This window comes from Rhinoraja longicauda, chromosome 10, assembly GCF_053455715.1.
Source record: "Rhinoraja longicauda isolate Sanriku21f chromosome 10, sRhiLon1.1, whole genome shotgun sequence".
Taxonomy (NCBI): domain Eukaryota; kingdom Metazoa; phylum Chordata; class Chondrichthyes; order Rajiformes; family Arhynchobatidae; genus Rhinoraja; species Rhinoraja longicauda.
Window position 1 is genome coordinate 35,380,127 of NC_135962.1, and position 19,056 is coordinate 35,399,182.

The 19,056-nt window shown below is 43.9% G+C and overlaps 1 protein-coding gene across 2 annotated transcripts in view; it reads left to right on the forward strand.

The window, feature by feature from the left end:
- The first annotated feature begins 917 nt into the window (after positions 1-917).
- slc35f4 (solute carrier family 35 member F4) overlaps positions 918-19,056 on the forward strand; it is a 77,216-nt gene continuing 59,077 nt past the window's right edge. Inside the window, exon 1 of one of the 2 annotated variants that reach the window (XM_078406632.1) lies at positions 918-1,209. Coding sequence is in view for 1 of the 2 variants with exons in the window: in XM_078406630.1 (XP_078262756.1) it covers positions 1,686-1,881 (196 nt within the window). In the remaining variant the exon portion in view is untranslated. Of the gene's footprint in view, positions 1,210-1,230; positions 1,882-19,056 lie in introns of those variants that run through there. The other variant, XM_078406630.1, reaches the window with a different exon arrangement.

The window sequence follows — 19,056 nt, forward strand, 5'->3', positions numbered from 1 at the left end:
CAATATCTGCAGTTCCTTGTTTCAGCCCAGGGGAGAAAGCAGGAATTGGGTACTGATTCTGGATGATCAGCCATGATCATATTGAATGGCGGTGTTGGTTCGAAGGGCCGAATGGGTTACTCCTGCACCTATTTTCTATGTTTCTATGTTTCTCCCTGCCGAACAAGCAAGTCCCATTTGCCTGCATTTAACCCATATCCCTCTAAACCTGTCTAAATGTCTTTTAAATGTTGTTATTGTACCTGGCTCAACTACTTCCCTTGGCAGCTCATTCCATATACCCACCACCCTTTATGTAAAAAATCTGCTGCTCATGTTCCTTTAACGTTTTTCCCCTCTCACAGGCATGGTGGTATGGCGGTGGAGTTACTGCCTAACAGCGCCAGAGACCTGTCTGCGGGTGCTGCCTGTACAGAGTTTGTACGTTACCCCCGTTACCTGCGTGGGTTTTCTCTGGGATCTCCGGCTTCCTCCCAAACTCCAAAGATTACAGCTTTGTAGGTTAATTGGCTTAGTATAATTGTAAATTGTCCCTAGTGTGTGTAGGATAGTGTTAGTGTGCAGGGATCGCTGGGCCTTTTTCCGCGCTGTATCTCTAAACTAAACCTTAAACCTATGTCTTCCAGTTATAGATCTCTTGTTTTACATCTCTTGTTTTAAATGGGAAAATGAGTTTTACATTTGTCACCAATACACCCGAAATCAATCCTTCCAGTGGGAAGGGCAAAGTTTTTTGACTCAGAGAGTGGTGGTTTCCTGGAACATGTTGCCATGGGTGGTTGTGGAGGCAGATACTATAGTGGCATCTAAGAGGCTTTTAGATAGGCGCATGGATATGAGTGGAATGGAGGGATATGGGTCACATGCAGGCAGATGAGATTAATTTAAAATGGGGTCATGTTCGGCACGGACACTGCGGGCCGAGGGGCCTGTTTCTGTGCTGTAACATTTGCTGTAGATCCCTATATGGGTCTTCACTGCTGGACTCAATGTATCCAATACATCTTAAAACAAGCATTGGAATCCCAGGATTGCCCGGCTCCTTGGATGAACTTTCTCTCAATGCAGCAATGTGTGCAGCGTGTGCATAGAGGGGGACGATTTGGTGCAAGTCAGTGCACTCGGTAATCTCTGCTGTAGATCTTGGCTGCGAACCAATTTTTAAAAAAATTGGATTTTGGATAACGTTGAACAAAATGTGACCGAAATGTAAGACAGTGTTTGCATTCTGCCGCTGTGCATCAGTGTCTGTGTCTGTACATACGTGGTGTGAGTATTTGTCAATGCCCGTGTGCATGGGTCGTGGTGTTTGTTTGTTTGTTTGTCAGTGCCTGTGTTCGTGGTGTTTACTTGCTGTCGCTGTGCATGGATTCGCGCTGTGAGTGTTCACTCAATGCCCGTGTGCATGGGTTCGTGGTGTGAGTGTTTGCTTGCTATCGCTGTGCATCAAAGCCCGTGTCCTTACATTCATGCTCTGAGTGTTTTCTTGCTTGCTCGCTCGCTCGCCCACTGCCGCTGTTCATCAAAGCCCGCTGTGTGGGACAAGACGCCGCGCGGGGCTGGCAAAGGCTGGAACACAGCTGCCCCCTAGACGTGACGGGGTTGTAATGGAGAGAGAGGGGAGTGATCGATCGGTCAGGAGAGACTGACTGTGTGCGCAGCTCCCTTGCTCCCATCACTAAACCATGCGGAGACTGTCGGATATCAGTCTGCACCTGAACCAACTGAAGTACCTGACTCCTGCGCCCTCTGAAGACCAGCAGTGCTCCCGATCCTTTATGGATGTCAAGGCTGCTTCCAACGGGGTCTCCAGCATCGAGGACCGGATCCTGCGGATCACGGGATATTATGGTTATTACCCGGGATATTCGAGTCATCAAAGTAAGTAAAGTGGCGGCAGCCAAACTCCTGCGTTAATTCAGCCGCTTGCATTCACCAGGAGTCCTGTTTTGTATTAGTTCGGGATCAACTGTTTTAAACCAGAATCTCTGTCAAGAGAGGGAGAAACAACTTAAGTGGGTGGCTGGGGGTTCTGTGCATTTCACCATCAGTGTTAAATCCCCAGCTCCCTGCATTCACAGAGAAGGTGGGTGACTGAGACACAGAGCCAAGTCCCATTTCACCCCGTCTTTCCCAATGTTGGGTAGGTGGCTTGGGGCGATTACAGCGGATCAAGTCCCGTTAAAATCCCAGTGCCCGGCAGTGTTGGGGAGGGGGGTATGAGCGATGGACGCACAAGGCTGTCCCATTTCCCACCAGTGTTAAATTCGTTGCTCTCTGCGTTAAATTCGTTGCTCTCTCTGCGTTAAAGGGTAGAGCAGGGGGCGATGGCTGGGTGGTCTGGTCAATAACCGCGGCTCAGGACACTGAGAAAGCATCGCCCCTCTCGGCTTGAGGGTTCAGAAAATTGCGTTTATTTTAAATCAGCATGCGCGTCTTGTCCTCCCCCTCTGTCTCGCAGTGTCGAGCTTCACCCACCATCCAGAATAAAGAATGTCACTAAGTCGCACCCGTTACCTGCTCTGTCCTCGCCCCCCCCCGAGAACCCCTCTGATTAAACCCTCGAAGGGATGCAAAATAGAAATGGGATTGAAGAGGATTGTAGCCATGTGAGTGGCAGGATTGTCGCGGAAACAACGTTTAACTTGGACAGTGCTTTGAGATGCAATTTGGAGATTGCAGGCTCTCTGGATGTTTTTGGCGGGTTAGATTAGATTGGTGCAAACATCAGCTGTGATGTGCAGAGTGCAGGGTTTGAGTGAGTGGCTGCCTTTTGCTCCCCACTGGCGCCTTGTCTGATGGCGATCTCACCCTTGCTGCTCGCTCCTCCACCTCTCTCTCTCTCGCCTCGGTTTATTTTGACAGGGGGGTCTCCGCTCGCCCAACCCGATCTCTCGGCGGCGGCGAAATGAAGAAAGAAACATCTCTTGAGCAGTGAGATTGGACGCTGTGCCCTTTTGCAATCTAGTGGTTGAGGAAACTCCACTGTAAAATGAAAGCGGGTTTAGCGCACGACAACACATCATTCAGCCTAGCAGGTCCAATGTCCACACATCTAACCCTAGCAACATATTTCTCCAGCCCCCCCACCCCCGTCTCCTCCCCCCCCCCCCCCTGGTCTGGTCCTCACTGCCCTCCACTGTACTGCGACATGTAACAATGCGACATCTGATCGCCTGTTGCAGATCCCTGCCAACATTTAGTGGCGCCCGGGTAGGAATTTTAATACTGGGCTCTTTAAAAGCATATTGACAACGCGTACCCTTATCTTCTGCAGGCTCTGACGCTTCCAACACTTCATATTTTATTTAGGCAGGAGACTCTGGCTGTAAATTTGCACGAAAGATGACAACATGGAGAGGGGGAGAGGTGATAATTACTTTTTTTGACCCGAGGCTGTTCCCTAGGGGTTCGTGCTCAGCCCTTTACAGCTCCAAGCAGTTTCGAGAACCTGGGACCAGGGCAATGGGCCAGGGCAAGGTTGTTTAGTCCTTTTTTGAATAGCTTGTGATTTAAAAAAAAAAAAGATTCTTTTTCACACAACGTGATGTCATTGTCAAGAATTAGTCAATATCATTAACAGGGCTACTGCAAACTCGACATCTCTGGAAGAGTGCGGCAGGAATTCCTGTTTCTTTCAGGATTGCTTTAAATAATCCAGCCTCTTTGCTGATTAACTGTGAGGTAGCAACAGTGTTCAAACAGTGGTGAATCTTCAACTCCTGGCCAACCACCCATTGGGAGACTAATTTGTTGACAAAAATGATGGTATTCCTTCCAGAGATTGTTCACCTTGTTCAGTCACAGAGGTGTACAGCGCGGAAACTGGTATTTCGGTCCATGGTGACCAAGGTGGCACACTGGGCTAGTCCCATTTGCCTGTATTTAGACCGTAGCCCTTTAAACCCTTCCTAGCCATATATCTCTTTTAAAACTCATAATTGTATCCATTTCTGTAGCTTCCACTGACAGCTCATTCCAGATACGAACGACCATATCTAGAAATGTATCTTACATTGATTAAACTGTTGCATGTATTTACCAGTGCTTGAGGAACTCAGCGGGCCAGGGAGAATCTGTGGAGGGAATAGACAGGCAACATTGCAACCCTTCCTCATTTTGAAACATCGCCTGTCCATTCCCTCCACAGATGCTGCGTGACCTGCTGAGTCCCTTCAGCACTTTGTGTTTGCTAAAGATTCCACCAGCTGCAGTTCGTTGCACCTCCATGCATTTACCGTCCTGTTAGTAAAATGAAGTTCCTCCCAAATGTCTTTATATTTAAATGTTTCTAAATATGACCTCCTGTTCTCACCTTTTTGTGCTCTATTGCAAGGCTAACTTGACTTTTCAAGATGGAAAACCCCCAAAGTAATCATCTTTTTATGTTTCAGATTCAACTTGTCCTCTGTGATATTTATTATATACACACTGTTGTCATAGAGTGAAACTTGAGTGTGGGTCTCTCTTAATTCTTAATTCTTCCAGTATATCTTGTGCAACACTATGCCCGATGTGTTAGCTTATATTAAAAGATTAAGTTATTTTATTAAAATCTTGTTCTGTTGAATAGGCAGAGAATGCACCGACTTTGAGCAAATACACAGGTGAGCAATAAGAATTTATTTAAAATCTTGGAATGAAATGTTAAGGACGTTTGCTTGTTTCCCGTGGCTAAAGACTTTAAAGGATTTTTAAAGCTGAAAAACTCTAATCACTATTGTGAAGTGTTTAAAGACCAGTGGGAAATAATTTCTGACCTCTCTTTACAATTGTAAACAGATTCCTGGAGGATCTAAACTGAATCCATTATTTTGCACAATTTGTTTCCCAAAAAGACATCATACCTTCCCGAAAGAACTGTTTCAAGCTTGTCTTCATATCACTCCAAGTTGATCCAACTAGGCCCAAGTTGATCGTCATCTCAAAGTAATAAAAATTTCCAATAGACAATCTTGCAGTTTACATGTCTGCACCCACTGTTTATGACTGCAGTGAGCTCTAATAGATTCAGGGACTTTGGAGTGAGATTTCTGCCTGGACTAATACTCTTCTGATGCAGGTTTGTCTGAAAACTGGAGAAATGGATGCCAGCAGCTGGTAGAGCTGCTGCCTCACAGTGTCAGATACCCTGTTTCAATCCCGACTTCAGATGCTGACTGTGCCTAGTTTGCACATTCTCCCCGTGACCATGGGGGTTTCCATGGGGATTTTGGGTGATCAGTCATGATCATATTGAATGGCGGTGTTGGCGCAAAGGGCTGAATGGCCTACTCCTCCACCTATTTTCTATGTTTCTACATCCCAAAGACCCGTGGGTTTGTAAGTTAATTGACCTCGATAAATTGTTCTTAGACTGTGGGCAGTGGATGAGAAAGTGGGAGAACATAGAACTATTGTGAACAGTGTGGTCAGTGTTGAATCATTGGGCTGAAGGCCTGTTTCCCTGCGTTATCTTTTTAAAAAAATTGCAGAATTTCTCCAGGTTTTCAATTAATACTGTTGAAATTACGATGATGGAAAGTTGTGAAAACTTTGGACTTACCTATTTGCACATTTTCATTGGCTTTAATTTTTTTAATGTTGCTTCTAGATGTGATAAATCTAGCAAGGTTATCTGGGAGATTGAGTTTAGTTTAGAGATACATCATGGAAACAACCCCTTCAGTCCACCAAGTCCACACCGCCACCACCCATTCACACTATTTTATATTATCCCTCTTCCTCGTTCACTCCCTTCACACTAGGGGCACATTTATAGAGGTCAATTAACCTACAAGTCTGTGCTTCTTTGGGATGTGGGGGGAAATTCAGCACACCCAGAGGAACCCCATGTGGGAGAACGAGCATACTCCACACAGACAACACCCGAGATCAGGGTGGAACCTGGGTCTCTGGTGTTGTGAGGCATCAGCTGTACCGGCTGTGCTCCTGTGCCAAGCTGGTGCTGGACCTTTGTTGGAGCTATTGTCGCCATTGAGCAGGTGATGCTCTCACAATGTTGAATAACACCGAGACGATGAAGATTTATTTCTGTTCTTTCTCCTTCCTCATCTCCTCAAGCACCTTCATAAAGGTCACTCATCTTTCTGTTGGTGGGCTCAGTGGTGTTGGTTCACTCCGTAAGTCATGACTGCAGGATTAGCATTCAGGAAGATCGCCAGTCCTGTGACATGGATGCTTGAGTTGCAGCCTGAACAGTTGGTATGTAACTCCGAGAGCAGTTTGAGGTTTTCCCAACTTCAGTCCTTCTTAGAGATGATGGTCAGGAACTGTTATCGAAGATATATTCTGGACCATTTGACTTGGACATATAGTGCCATACATAATACATGGAAACAGGCCATTCAGCCCAACACATGCCGATCAAAATGCCCCATCTAAGTTCATCCCACTTGTCCACATTTGGTCCGTATTCCTCTAAACCTTTCCTATCCATGTACCTGTCAAAGCATCTTTTAAATTACATTATACCTGCCTCAACTACTTCCTCTGGCAGCTGGCTCCATAGACTCACCACCCTCTGTGTGGAAAATGTGGCCCTCAGGTTCCTATTAAATCTTACTCATCTCACCAAAAACCTGATATCAATTACTGGAATAGCCAACATTTCCTCCAGCTAAGTGGAAGATTGAAGTCATTGTCTTCAGTAAAATACAAAGTGCTGGAGTAACTCAGCGGGTCAGGCAGCATCTCGGGATGACATGGATAGGCGATGTTCGGGGTCGGGACCCTTCTTCAGAAAACAGAGTCTGAAGAAGGGTCCCAACCAAACCGTCCCCTATCCAAGTCCTTCAGAGATGCTGCCTGACCCGCTGAGCTCCTCCAGCACTTTGAGTTTTTGCTTAAGATGCCAGCATCTGTAGTTCATTGTGTCTCCGTTGTCTTTGGTTTTAATTGTGTCCCGGGTGGCTTGCAGAAGAGCAGTACACTCTGGAAGATGGTTTGTAGTTGTAGTTTGGACACTCATAATTGTGGAATAACCTAACATTCGGAGTTGGTTGCCACTCACTCCATTGGTTGCTGCAATAAAACCAGAACATATGAGATCTTGCTCCAAGTGACAGTGCTCACTAATCACTATCAGTAGTTGCCATACATCTTTGGAGAATGATGTAGGAGTGTGCACACAGACACAATATTTATCTAACTTTGTTCTATTCTGACAATTAGTTGCGCTATGGGATGAGACCTCATGAAGCAATTATTGCTCTGCTGGGAAGCTGTCAAGCACTCTTCTTTTCCTAGAGTTGTGTGATTCTTTTAGTACCACATCTCACTAACTGCACTCAGGCTGAATACAGCTGAACTGCAGATTACCGCTGACTTTGCCTTCATGGGCATTGACTGCACCAACAACATGGCCATCACTGTGCTGCATCCATTCCATGATTCTGATTCATTATCATTGCTGTAATCTTCCATTTTTTGGCCACTTGCTGTCATGTAGCTGGAGGAAGGGAGATTAAAAGCACAAGATAGTTCAGTGTTAAGCTCTTGTGAATGTTTTGGCAAAGATGACAGGCTCACAACAAGGAGATTTAGTCTTTAACTCTTTACCTGAAATTGGCTGCTGATTTTGTGTCTGCCACTTTATGGTCTCGTTGCCGAGCATTACCATTTATTAATTTATTGTATGATTAATTATTGTATATTTATTTTTTTATTGTATATTATGTTAATGGGTGTGGGACTCACCAGATTCAAGAGCAGCTTCTTCCCAGCAACTATCAGGCTCTTGAACATTGCACAAGACTAACCACAACTCTCCCACAGCAACTATGATCTGCTACGGGCTCGCTATGATTTGGTTGCACTAAGTACTTCAGTTTTGCACTATTATGTTCTGGTTACTGAGTATTACTGATTATTAACATTATATTGATTATTGTATATTTTATTATTTATGTTGTGCATATCATTAATAGGCTTGTAAAGCTGCAGCAAGTAATAATGTTATTGTTCCATTGCTGGTGCAATTGACAATTAAACACTCTTGACACAATGTAGAAAAAAGAAGTTTAAAGGTGGGATGCCTCTCTCCAAATGCTATCCATTTGAGGATAGAGTACCATTTTGTCCTGTGTAAAGATTAATTAAGTAGGAAATGGGCTTGTAGTTTAGGAATTTGTAACAAGCAAAAATAAGAAAGACGGAGTAATAAATAAGAAGATGAGTTATATTTATTATCCTCCAACATTTCCGTCTATCCAACAAATCATCCTCCAACATTTCCGTCACCTCCAACGGGATCCCACTACGGGCCACATCTTCCCATCTCCTCCCCTTTCTGCTTTCCGCAGAGACCGTTCCCTCCGTAAGTCCCTGGTCCACTCGTCCCTTCCTACCCAAACCACCCCCTCCCCGGGCACTTTCCTCTGCAACCGCAGGAGATGCAGCACCTGTCCCTTTACCTCCCCCCTCGACTCCATCCAAGAACCCAAACAGTCTTTCTAGGTGAGGCAGAGGTTCATCTGCACCTCCTCCAACCTCATCTATTGTATCCGCTGTTCCAGATGTCAACCTCTACATCGGCGAGACCAAACACAGGCATGGCGATCGTTTCGCTCAACACCTTCGCTCAGTCCGCCTTAACCAATCTGATCTCCCGGTGGCTGAGCACGTCAACTCCCCCTCCCACTCCCAGTCTGACCTTTGCGTCATGAGCCTCTTCCAGTGTCATAGTGAGGCCCACCACAAATTGGAGGAACAGCACCTCATATTTCGCTTGGGCAGCTTGCAGCCCAGCGGTATGAACATTGACTTCTCTAACTTTAGATAGCTCCTCTGTCCCTCTCTTCCCAGTTCTCTCACTGTCTTCCTGTCTCCACCTACATCCTTTCTTTGTCCTGCCCCCTGACATCAGTCTGAAGAAGGGTCTCGACCCGAAACGTCACCCATTCCTTCTCTCCAGAGATGCTGGCTGACCCGCTAAGTTACTCCAGCATTTTGTGATGTCTTCTATTATAAAAAGGCGGTAGAGCTTTATCTGCTACAGCTGGGGATCCATAAAGTGAGTCATAGTTCTCCACTGAAGGGGAATCATTTCCGAAGTTTTACTGCGAAAGTGTCATTGTGGGATGTGGCCGAAATGGGGGACTGCTTAGTGAATCTTGTCAACCAGAGGCCTTGGATGAACCAGGAAGTTTGCAATCTCCTGAGGTCCAGATCTCGGGCATTCAAGTCTGGTGGTGCAGATTCATATAAGAAGCCACGATAAGGCCATCAAAAAGGTTAAAAAGGGACCTTTGTTCTAAATTGGAGGATGAGACAGGCCTTTGGCAGCTGTGGCAGGGCTTGTACGCTATTACTTCTTACAAGGCGAAAGCAAGTGGCAGCTGAAGCCACAGCGATAAATCACTACCAGACAAGCTCAATGCATTCCACACACACTTCGATAGGGAGAATGATGGTGTGCCTTCTCGGGCCTCCCAGTCACTGAGGTTGACGTCAGAAGATCCTTCAGGAGTGTGAACCCTCAGAAAGCATCTGAACCTAATGGTGAACCTGGTCACGTTCTCAAAACCTTCACAGACCAACTGGCTGGAATTTTTGCAGACATACTCAATCTCCCATTGTTTAGGTCGGAGCTTCCCAGATGCTTTAAAAGAGCATCAATAATCCAAGAAGTGGTGTCTAAGAAGAGGTGACATGCCTCAATGACTACCGATCGGTGGTACTAACATCCATGGTGATGAAGGGCTTTGAGAGGTTGGTTATGGTGCCTTGGTAATCCTACCTTGGTAAGAACCTGGACCCACTACAATTTGCCAACTCCCACAATAGATCAACAGGGGATGCAATCTCGCTGGCTCTCCACTTTGCATTGGAACACTTGGACAATAAAAACACTTACATACATCAGGCTGTTGTTCATAGATGAAAGCTTGGCACTTAACATGTTACCTAGCTCAGGGTACTGGATCTCTGCGCATCCCTTTGCAACTGGATCCTCAACTTTCTCATCAACAGAACACAATTGGTACAAATTTGCAACAACTCTTCCTCCTTGATAACCATCAGCAGAGGGGCATCTCGAGGCTGTGTGCAAAGTCTCCTACTCACTCCTTAATCTCCTCACTGTACCCATGATTGTGTAGCCGGACATTGTCCCAGCTCAATCTTTACATTTTTTAATGACACCACTGTTGGACAAATTCCGAGTAATGATGAGTCAGGGTATAAGAGGGAGATTGATCATCAACATCAGTAAAACCAAAGAGCTAATTGTTGATCTAAGAATATGAAGGCCGAGGATCCACAAACCTGTCTTCATCGATAGGTCAGTGGAGGTAAGAACTTCAAGTTCCTGGGCGTACATACCCTGGATACCTCGGTCCTGAACCCAGCAAATTGATGCAATCATAAAGAAAGTCTACCAATGCCTCAGAAGATTGAGATGATTCAATGCGTTGATGAATACTCTCAGCATATTGAATTACCCAGGAACGTAGGAGATTACAAAATGTGGTGAATACTGCCTGGTCCATCACAGATACTAATCTCCTCACTATTGAAGGGATCTATAGTGGGCAGTGCCTCAAAAAGGCAGGCAGCATTGTTAAGGACCCACATCACCCTGATTTGACTCCTTCTCTCAGGAAGAAGGTATAGGAGTCTGAACACTGTGACATTCAGGTTCAGGAACAGCTTATTCCCAACAACCATCAGGCTATTAAACACCACGAACTCCAACTAAACTCTGAAGTATCAAGTGTCTTGGTTGCATTAGTGACTTTGGGCTTTGTTTTGTTTTGTACTATATTGGATTTTTCTTTATTGAACAGATTTATGGTTTTGAGCTTTAATTACATCCAGAAAGACTATGTTTAAAATGATAGATTGCTTCCTCACTGGAGAAGCTGGACCTCTTCTCTGAGATGTCCATGTAGGGTTGACAGTCTTTTCGAAAGATTGATTGATATGTTACCCCATTTTTGCATCCAATTCCTGTACATTGAGATCAATTTACATAAGCCAATTAATCTACAAACCCCACGCGGTTGAGATGTGAGAGGAATGAGATGTGAGCACTTGGTTGAATCCCACGCGGTCACAGAGAGAATGTGCAAACTTCACACATGCAGCACCCGAGGTTATGATCGAACCCAGGTCTCTGGTGCTGTGAGGCAACATCTCCAGCTGAGCCACTGTGCTGCCCTTTTGTGGGTTGGTTCCTTTTTTATAAATGGTCTTCTTATTTGGTTTTGACACAGAGAGGAGATGGTCTTCTTTGGGTTGGTCCAATGGTCCAGATGGTCATCCTGTGAGGATTGACTGTGTTGTGGGTGACCATTCCACAGGTATATTCCTGAACAGAATGATGAGATACCCAAGGAACAAAAGCATGGATTAAAGCTTACTTCTTCGTGTTTTGTCATCTCACACTAATAATGAGATGTCAAAGCCAAGTCATATTCTAGAAGCTCTAGACAATCCCCCACAAAATCGCCAATTAGCGGATTGAGAAACCGAGTGGCAATTTCAGGAATTATAAATATGTTATGTTTAAATCTAACCAAGTGCCAAGAGTAACAAGATCCCATCTTACCAATGTAACACATTAAGCCAAGAGAGTCTGAATTAAATTTCTTCTGAAAATACAATGAAACTGGAAGGCAGCGAAAGCAAAGCCAGGGATCCTTGGATGTAGAGAGAGACTGACAGACAGACAGAGAATGAGGGTAAACAACAAATGGGATAACATGATGCGTGAATTCTAATTGAGAGCCATAGCTTGATGGGGAAGAGGAAACTTGGACAAGGAAAAGGAGAACATAGAACAGTACAGCACAGAAATGGGCCCTTCAGCCCACAATGTTTGTGCCAAACATGATGCCAACTGATCTCATCTTCCTGTACATCTCTCTATTTGCTGCACTTCCATGTGCCTGTCCAAAAGCCTCTTAAATACCACTATATATCTGCCTCCTCCACCACCACTTCTGGCAAATGCGTTCCAGTCATCCACTATTCTCTGTGTAAAAAAACTTGCCCCATGCATCTCCATTCAACTTTCCCCCTCTCACTTTATAGCAATGCCCTCTGGTGTTGGATATTTCCACCTGGGTCAAAAAGGTTCTGATTACTCTATCTATACCTCATGTAATTTTATATACTTCTATCAAGTCTCCTCTCACTTCTATCAAGTCTTCTCTCATTCCTATCAAGTCTCCCCTCATGAGGACAGAATGGCAATTACTCTCAGATGTAGCTCGGAAATCTTCTAACAGCGCATCTATAATAAGCAGGTGATAAAAGAGGGAGGGACTTTTAGGGACAGGGAGGTGATTTATGCTTTGAAACATAGGGCAAGAAGGAGTACTTCATATTGACATGAAGGAAATAGATATTGGCAAATGTCAGTAAAAGCTGAGGTGGTCATTTTCCCAGGGTAGAAATGTCAAAGACCAGAGGGCATAGCTTTAAGGTGAGATTGGCAAAGTTTAAAGGAGATTTGTGGGGCAGGGTTTTCTCACAGAGAGTGGTGGGTGTCTGGAACATGCAGTAGGGGGTGGTATACACTGAACTGTGTGCCTGATTTACCTCCTAGTACTAATTTCTGTGTGTCCCTCCTGCTGAAAAAATATTATTTCCCTGGGCCCAAACAAATATTCATATATTCATTGGGGATTGTTTACTCCAGGATTCTCCTGAAATTGTGCAGTTGGCAGCTCATTCTGAGATGTGTCATCCTCAGCACAGCAGGTAGTTTTCAATGGCGCTTATCTCTAAAATATTTGGACGTGGTTCAAGATGATCGCTATGCAAAAAAAAATCAAAGCTTCTATTACCTCCATAAATCTCCAAACAAGTAATTTAACTATGCGTCTGCAATCTAAATTAAGCAGGTTGATAAAAGCAAATTATTTAGGAAAAATAAACTATAAAAAAGAATTTCTGAGGTTTTTCAATGTGCTTTTTATGTTCACGTTCAGATTTTCTTTACAACTTGCATAAAAATGCAGTCTGCAGATACTACTGCCAAGGTTAATCTTTACTGCTTTTCTTTAATTGCCTTTGAGACCTCATCCTTACTCCTGGCTTTCTCCGGCTTTGCGCCTTTGCAGTTAGTGTGATGGACAGTTATAGAGTCATATAGTGATACAGTGCGGAAACAGGCCTTTCGACCCAACTTTCCCACACCAGCCAACATGTCCCAGCTACACTAGTCCCGCCTGCCAGCATTTAGTCCATAATCCTCCAAACAGACTAGATTCAGGAAAAATGTAACCGATGTTGGGGGAGTCCAGAACCAGGGGTTACAGTTTAAGAATGAGAGGCAGGCCATTTAGGACTGAGATGAGGAAAATCTTTTTCACCCAGAGAGTTGTGAATCTGTGGAATTCTCTGCCACAGAAGGTAGTGGAAGCCAATTCACAGGATGTTTTTAAGAGAGAGTTAGATATATTTCTTAGGGCTAATGGAATCAAGGGAAATGGGGAGAAAGCAGGAACGGGGTACTGATTTTGGATGATCAGCCATGATCATATTGAATGGCGGTGTAGGAAAATAACTGCAGATGCTGGTACAAATCGAAGGTATCACAAAATGCTGGAGTAACTCAGCAGGTCAGGCAGCATGGGTGACGTTTCATGTTGAGACCCTTCTTCAGTCTGAGTTACTCCAGCATTTTGTGATACCTTCGATATTGAATTGCGGTGCTGCCTCAAAGGGCCGAATGGCCTACCCTTGTACCTTGTACCCTTGTACCTATTTTTTCTATGTAAACTTGTCCTATCCATGTACCTGTCTAACTGTTTCTTAATCGTTGGGATAGTCCCTGCCTCAACTGCCTCCTCTGGCAGTTTGTTCCATACACCCAACACCCTTTGTGTGAAAAAGATACCCCTCAGATTCCACTAAATCTTTTCCCCTTCACCATAAACCTATGTCCTCTGGTCCTCGATTCACCTACTCTGGGCAAGAGACAAGTGCATCTACCTGATCTATTCCACTCATGATTTTATACCCAGTCTGATTCAGGAATATCCAGTACGGATGTGAATACGGTTCTGAAGCTTTGGATTTTGCCATGGTTCTTCAACAGTACTGTAGATGAACAGTTGCTGTTCTGGATAAAATTCCTCAGCATTCTTGGATGCTGTTTCCATCAGTAGCGTAAGTTTATATGAATGTCAGATTTTGCAAACTCAGCAGCTTCGACTGAATTCATTCATCAGTCCAAACACAAAGCAGAAGGCACCAGTTATAAAACTGCAAGCCAAGAAATAAATAATATAAGAGAACAATATTCAGGAAGCAAGAACTAGAGGGCATACTTTTAAGGTGAGCGGGGAAGATTTAATAGGAACCTGAAGGCCAGCTTTTGCACCCAGAGGGTGGTGAGTATATGGAACGAGCTACAATATACCCAAGAGATAGTTGAGGCAGGTACAATCACAGCATTTAAAAGGTTGGATAGAAAGGTTTGGATAGGTACATGGATAGAAAAGGTTTAGAGGGATAAGGCCGATCAGCGGGCAAGCGGGAGTGTCTTAGATGGGGCATCTTGGTTGGTATGGATGTTAGTCCAAAGAGCCTGTTTCCCTGCTGTGTGCCTCCATTAGTCTAATATGCTCACTAATTATCTCACCCTGCCTCAGGCTTTTTGTCCCAAACTTATAAATTTGTGCTATTTCCAATGGTTTGAGGTTAATGTAACCTAGCAGATTCTGCAGAATAACTTTAACATAGAACATAGAAGACTACAGCATATGAACAGGCCTTTCGGCCCACAGTATCCATGCCGAACATGATGCCAAGATAAACTAATCTCCTCTGCCTGCACGTGATCCTTATTCCTCCTTTCCCTATATATCCACATATTAGGTATAAGTAGATTCTGTTATCTTCACTGAGCCTTTCACACATTAACTCTTTAGTTTCACAACATTAACTCTTTAGTTTCACAACATCCATAACCATTTGCTTATATTGAGAGATTACCCGTTCTAGATGACCCTGGTCATGGTTGGGTGCAGTGAGTACAATTTCATTGTTCTATTCTTTGTTCTTAGGACGTATGGCAATAAAACACTCTTGACTCTTGATTCTTGACTCTCAGTAAATTTATTATTTCCACATTAAGCTCAGCTTGTTATAGTCTCTAGAATTCGTTTCAGCTCATTAATGGAACATTTATATACCAATTTCCTTGAAATATATTGCAGTGTTTCGTGTAACATTCAGCGCTGTTGAAGGTAACAAGAAACACTGCAGTATATTCATCAGTGGAAAATGTTTTTTTGCATTAAATGATGTTTGGGCTATCAATCTCAAACTAATATCGGGGATGCTGGTCTTCATTGTGTCTATCAGTGTTGTTCATCAGTTCAATTTTATTCGTAAATTGAATGCAATTGAACTGCCGTTGGGCTGAGAGGACATGCCAGTTCTAAATGTGACTCATCCACGGTCTGAATGCAATAAATCTAAAATTATTCATTTGAAAATCCATTTTCTGTGTTTTATTGCCAGTGCTGTTCGACAACCTTGAAGATTTTCATTAAATAAAATAATTTCATTCTTCACAATGCAAATACTAACCAATGATTATCCAGGACAGCATTTTGATTTTTTTATTAGATACTGTACCCTTTGTTGAGCAAACTGGGGGGGGGGGGGGGGGGGGGGGGAGAGGTGCAGCTGGTAGAGCTGCTGCCTCACAGCGCCAGAGACCTGGGTTTGATTCTGACCCCGGTGCTGTCTATATGGAGTTTGCACATTCTCCCTGTGACTGCATAGGTTTCTCCTCTCTCTGCAGATATTGATCTTTACAGGGGATTTTTTTCATGAGGGCAGGTTGGACTCTGACCTCAGATTGCCGGTCGTCATCCATATCACACTTTTCTGGCAGGCAATGTGATTATAGAAGGTATCACACTCTGTAAATATTTCATTCAAGCAACATTTGCTGGTTTTTATTAAGCAGTGGATACATCGACCAATTTTTCATCCACCTACCACCTGCCAGGCTTTGTCCTGCCCCCATCTCTTCTCCAGCTTTCTCCTCTCCATTACAATCAGTGTGCAGAACGGTCCCAACCTGAAACATCATCTGTCCATTCTAGCCCCAGATGCTGGCTGAACCGCTGAGTTCCTCCAGCGCTTTGTCTTTTGCTCAAGAATCCAGCATCTACGTCTCTCTGATATTTCTTGGTGCCGTACATAAAGGAATTAAAATCAATCTTAGGTTTCCAATTGGTGCATTGCTGGCTCGACCAATTCCACAAATAATAGAGACCAAAAGCCTTAATTGCTTGGACTATCTTGCACTAAACATCATTCACTTTATCCTGTATCTGTACACTGTGGGCAGTTTGATTGTAATCATGTATAGTCACCCCACTGACTGACAGCATGCAACAAAAAGGTTTTTCACTGTACCTCGGTGCACGTGACAATAAACGAAACTAAATTAAACTAAATACTAGTTCTATGTTATCCCACTTTCTCATCCACTCCCTACACACATGGGGGTCGGGGGGGGGGGGGGGGTTTACAGAGGGCAATTAACCTACAAACAAATATATCTTTTGGGATGTGAGAGGAAACCATAGCACCTGGAGGAAACTCACTGTCACACAGAATGCGCATACTCCACCAGCAGCAGCCCCACCACCGTTTTAGATAATCTTAATTATTTTTGATAATCAATCTATCTGTTTTTAAAACCAACAGGGATAACCGTATTGATCCATGTTACACAGTATCTGCCATGCACTTGCCCACTCACACAACGTGTCCAATCATATTCTTTACATCCTCCTCACAGCTCACATTATTCCACTGGGCTCAGTATTCCTGGAGATTCAGTTCACTCATCCAACTCACTAATGTAATACTAGTTCATAATATGAGTTAATAGCTAAGTCCTACGCACTAGCCCCTGCAGCACCCCATTCATTATTGGCTGCACCTAGAATAAGACCTGTTCATACTACCTTCTTCCTGTCGGTCAACCAGTTCTTAACCTCATTTGTTTAACAGATAGCTGAGTAGCAGGTGTGGGCAGCAGATCTTAGGGGCAATTGAAGAGAACAAATGGAACAAAGTGTTTTATCCTCATATTTGCGATAGATGTACATTAGAGTCATAGAGTCATACAGCAGGGAAACAGGCCCATCGACCCAACTCGTCCATGCCAACAAAGATGCCCTATCTAAGCTTGTCCGTTTTTGGCCCTTATCCCTCAAAACCATTCCTATCCAGGTACCTCTCCCAATGTTTTTTAATTGATATACGTACTGGCACCTTTTTGTCTAGAAAAGTTAGACTGATCATCTCTCGGTATTAATAAAACGCAACAGGTACATGTGTGTATGCATATGTGTGTATGCATATTTGTGTGTGCGTGTGCGTGCGTGCGTGTTTGCATGCGTGTCTGTATGAGCTTATGAAAAATCATTGGTCTTTCATGACAGAGAAGCAATTGATAATTGTAATTATTTTAGACAGCATTGGTCTTCCAAGTCATTTGAACTTCTCTTCGTCGTCCAGTGAAAGAATTTAAAATGCTGTAGAGGTCAAAGGGTGGATAGAGCAGCACATTATTAATTCCTCATCCAAAGTCTGGAAGAACAATGAGCTCCAATTAAGAACTGGAAGGATTTTGATTCAGGGAATTAGATTGCTGCAGAATTGCTCAAGACGTTATAGATACGTCTTAAGCAGAAACTTGAGACGTTAATTTTGAAACATATTAGAGGAGAGCCTGCATTGTTCCCATCATCTCTCACCACTCATGCAAACATCCTTTTCTTCTCAATCACACAAGCACAACACAAGGTTGTGGCAACAAGGAAAGAGAAAGCTATAAGAAATTGATGGAATGGTACATAGAACATGGAACATAGAACAGTACAGCACAGGAACAGGCCCTTCAGCCCACAATATCCATGCTCAACATGATGCCAAGTCAAACTAATCCCCTCTGCCTGTACGTGATCCATATCCCTTCATTCCGTGCATATCCATGCACCTATCTGAAAGCCTCTTGAATACACCTATCGTAACTGCCTCCATCACCATTCCTGGCAGTGCATTCCAGGCACTCAGCACTCTGTGTCAAAAATACTTGTTCCACACATTTCCTTTAAACTTTGACCCTCTCACAAAGCTCCGCCCTCTAGTCTTCAACATTTCCACCCTGGGAAAAAAGTTCTGACTGTCTACTCTGTCTGTGTCTTTCATAATTTAATAAATGTATTTTATGAGGAACGTAATTAAGACTGAGAAATTCAAGGTGGCCGATGTTCTTACCAGATTTAGTTGCAGACTGGAGGCAGGATCGCTAATCCTGGAAAGGAAACACTCAAAAGTTCGGACAGTATCTGAGGAGAGAGAAACAGTTAATGGTTCAGATTGATTATATTTATCATTATCCTGCATAAGAGAGTCAGAAAAATATTTCAGTGGCACCCAACCCCCTACACCAGACTTCCTCTGACAAGATCTTCTTGAGAGGGCAGATTAATCATAATTCCTGATTCAATGAAGGTGAAATTGGGTGGAGATGTTTAGTGTGTGGAGGTGTTTAGTGTCTGACCTTTATGGTGAGTTGGATGAAGTCTTGGCCTCATCATGATTTGTGACGTTCCTCCCCCATTTTCCCCTCATTCATCTCATTGCAATCAATTCTTATTCCTCCCTCATTCAACCCTTTCATTCATGTTTTATTCAATGGCTTTCTCCTTGGGGCACGACCGTTGATTAACCTTATGAGATCAGCCACATAAATATTTTGGCTTCAAGCACAGGTCAGGGGCTGGGAATCTCGAGGGAAGCTTTCTACAGGACACATCAGGAGTGGGTTGGAATACTTTCCACTTGTTGGATGAGTGTAGCTTTAATCACACTTGGGGAGCTTTACTCAACTGAGGAAGAAGTAGAATCCTTGATGGCGCCCTCTCACCAGATGAAACTCTCACTCCCTCCTTCATTGGCATAGAGTGGCTGCACTATGTGTTCTTTGCTAGGTCTACCTCTGCAACTTTCTCCCACACCAAGTGTCTTCCAGTAGCTCAAGAAGAGGGCTTGCCTCCAGTTTCTGAA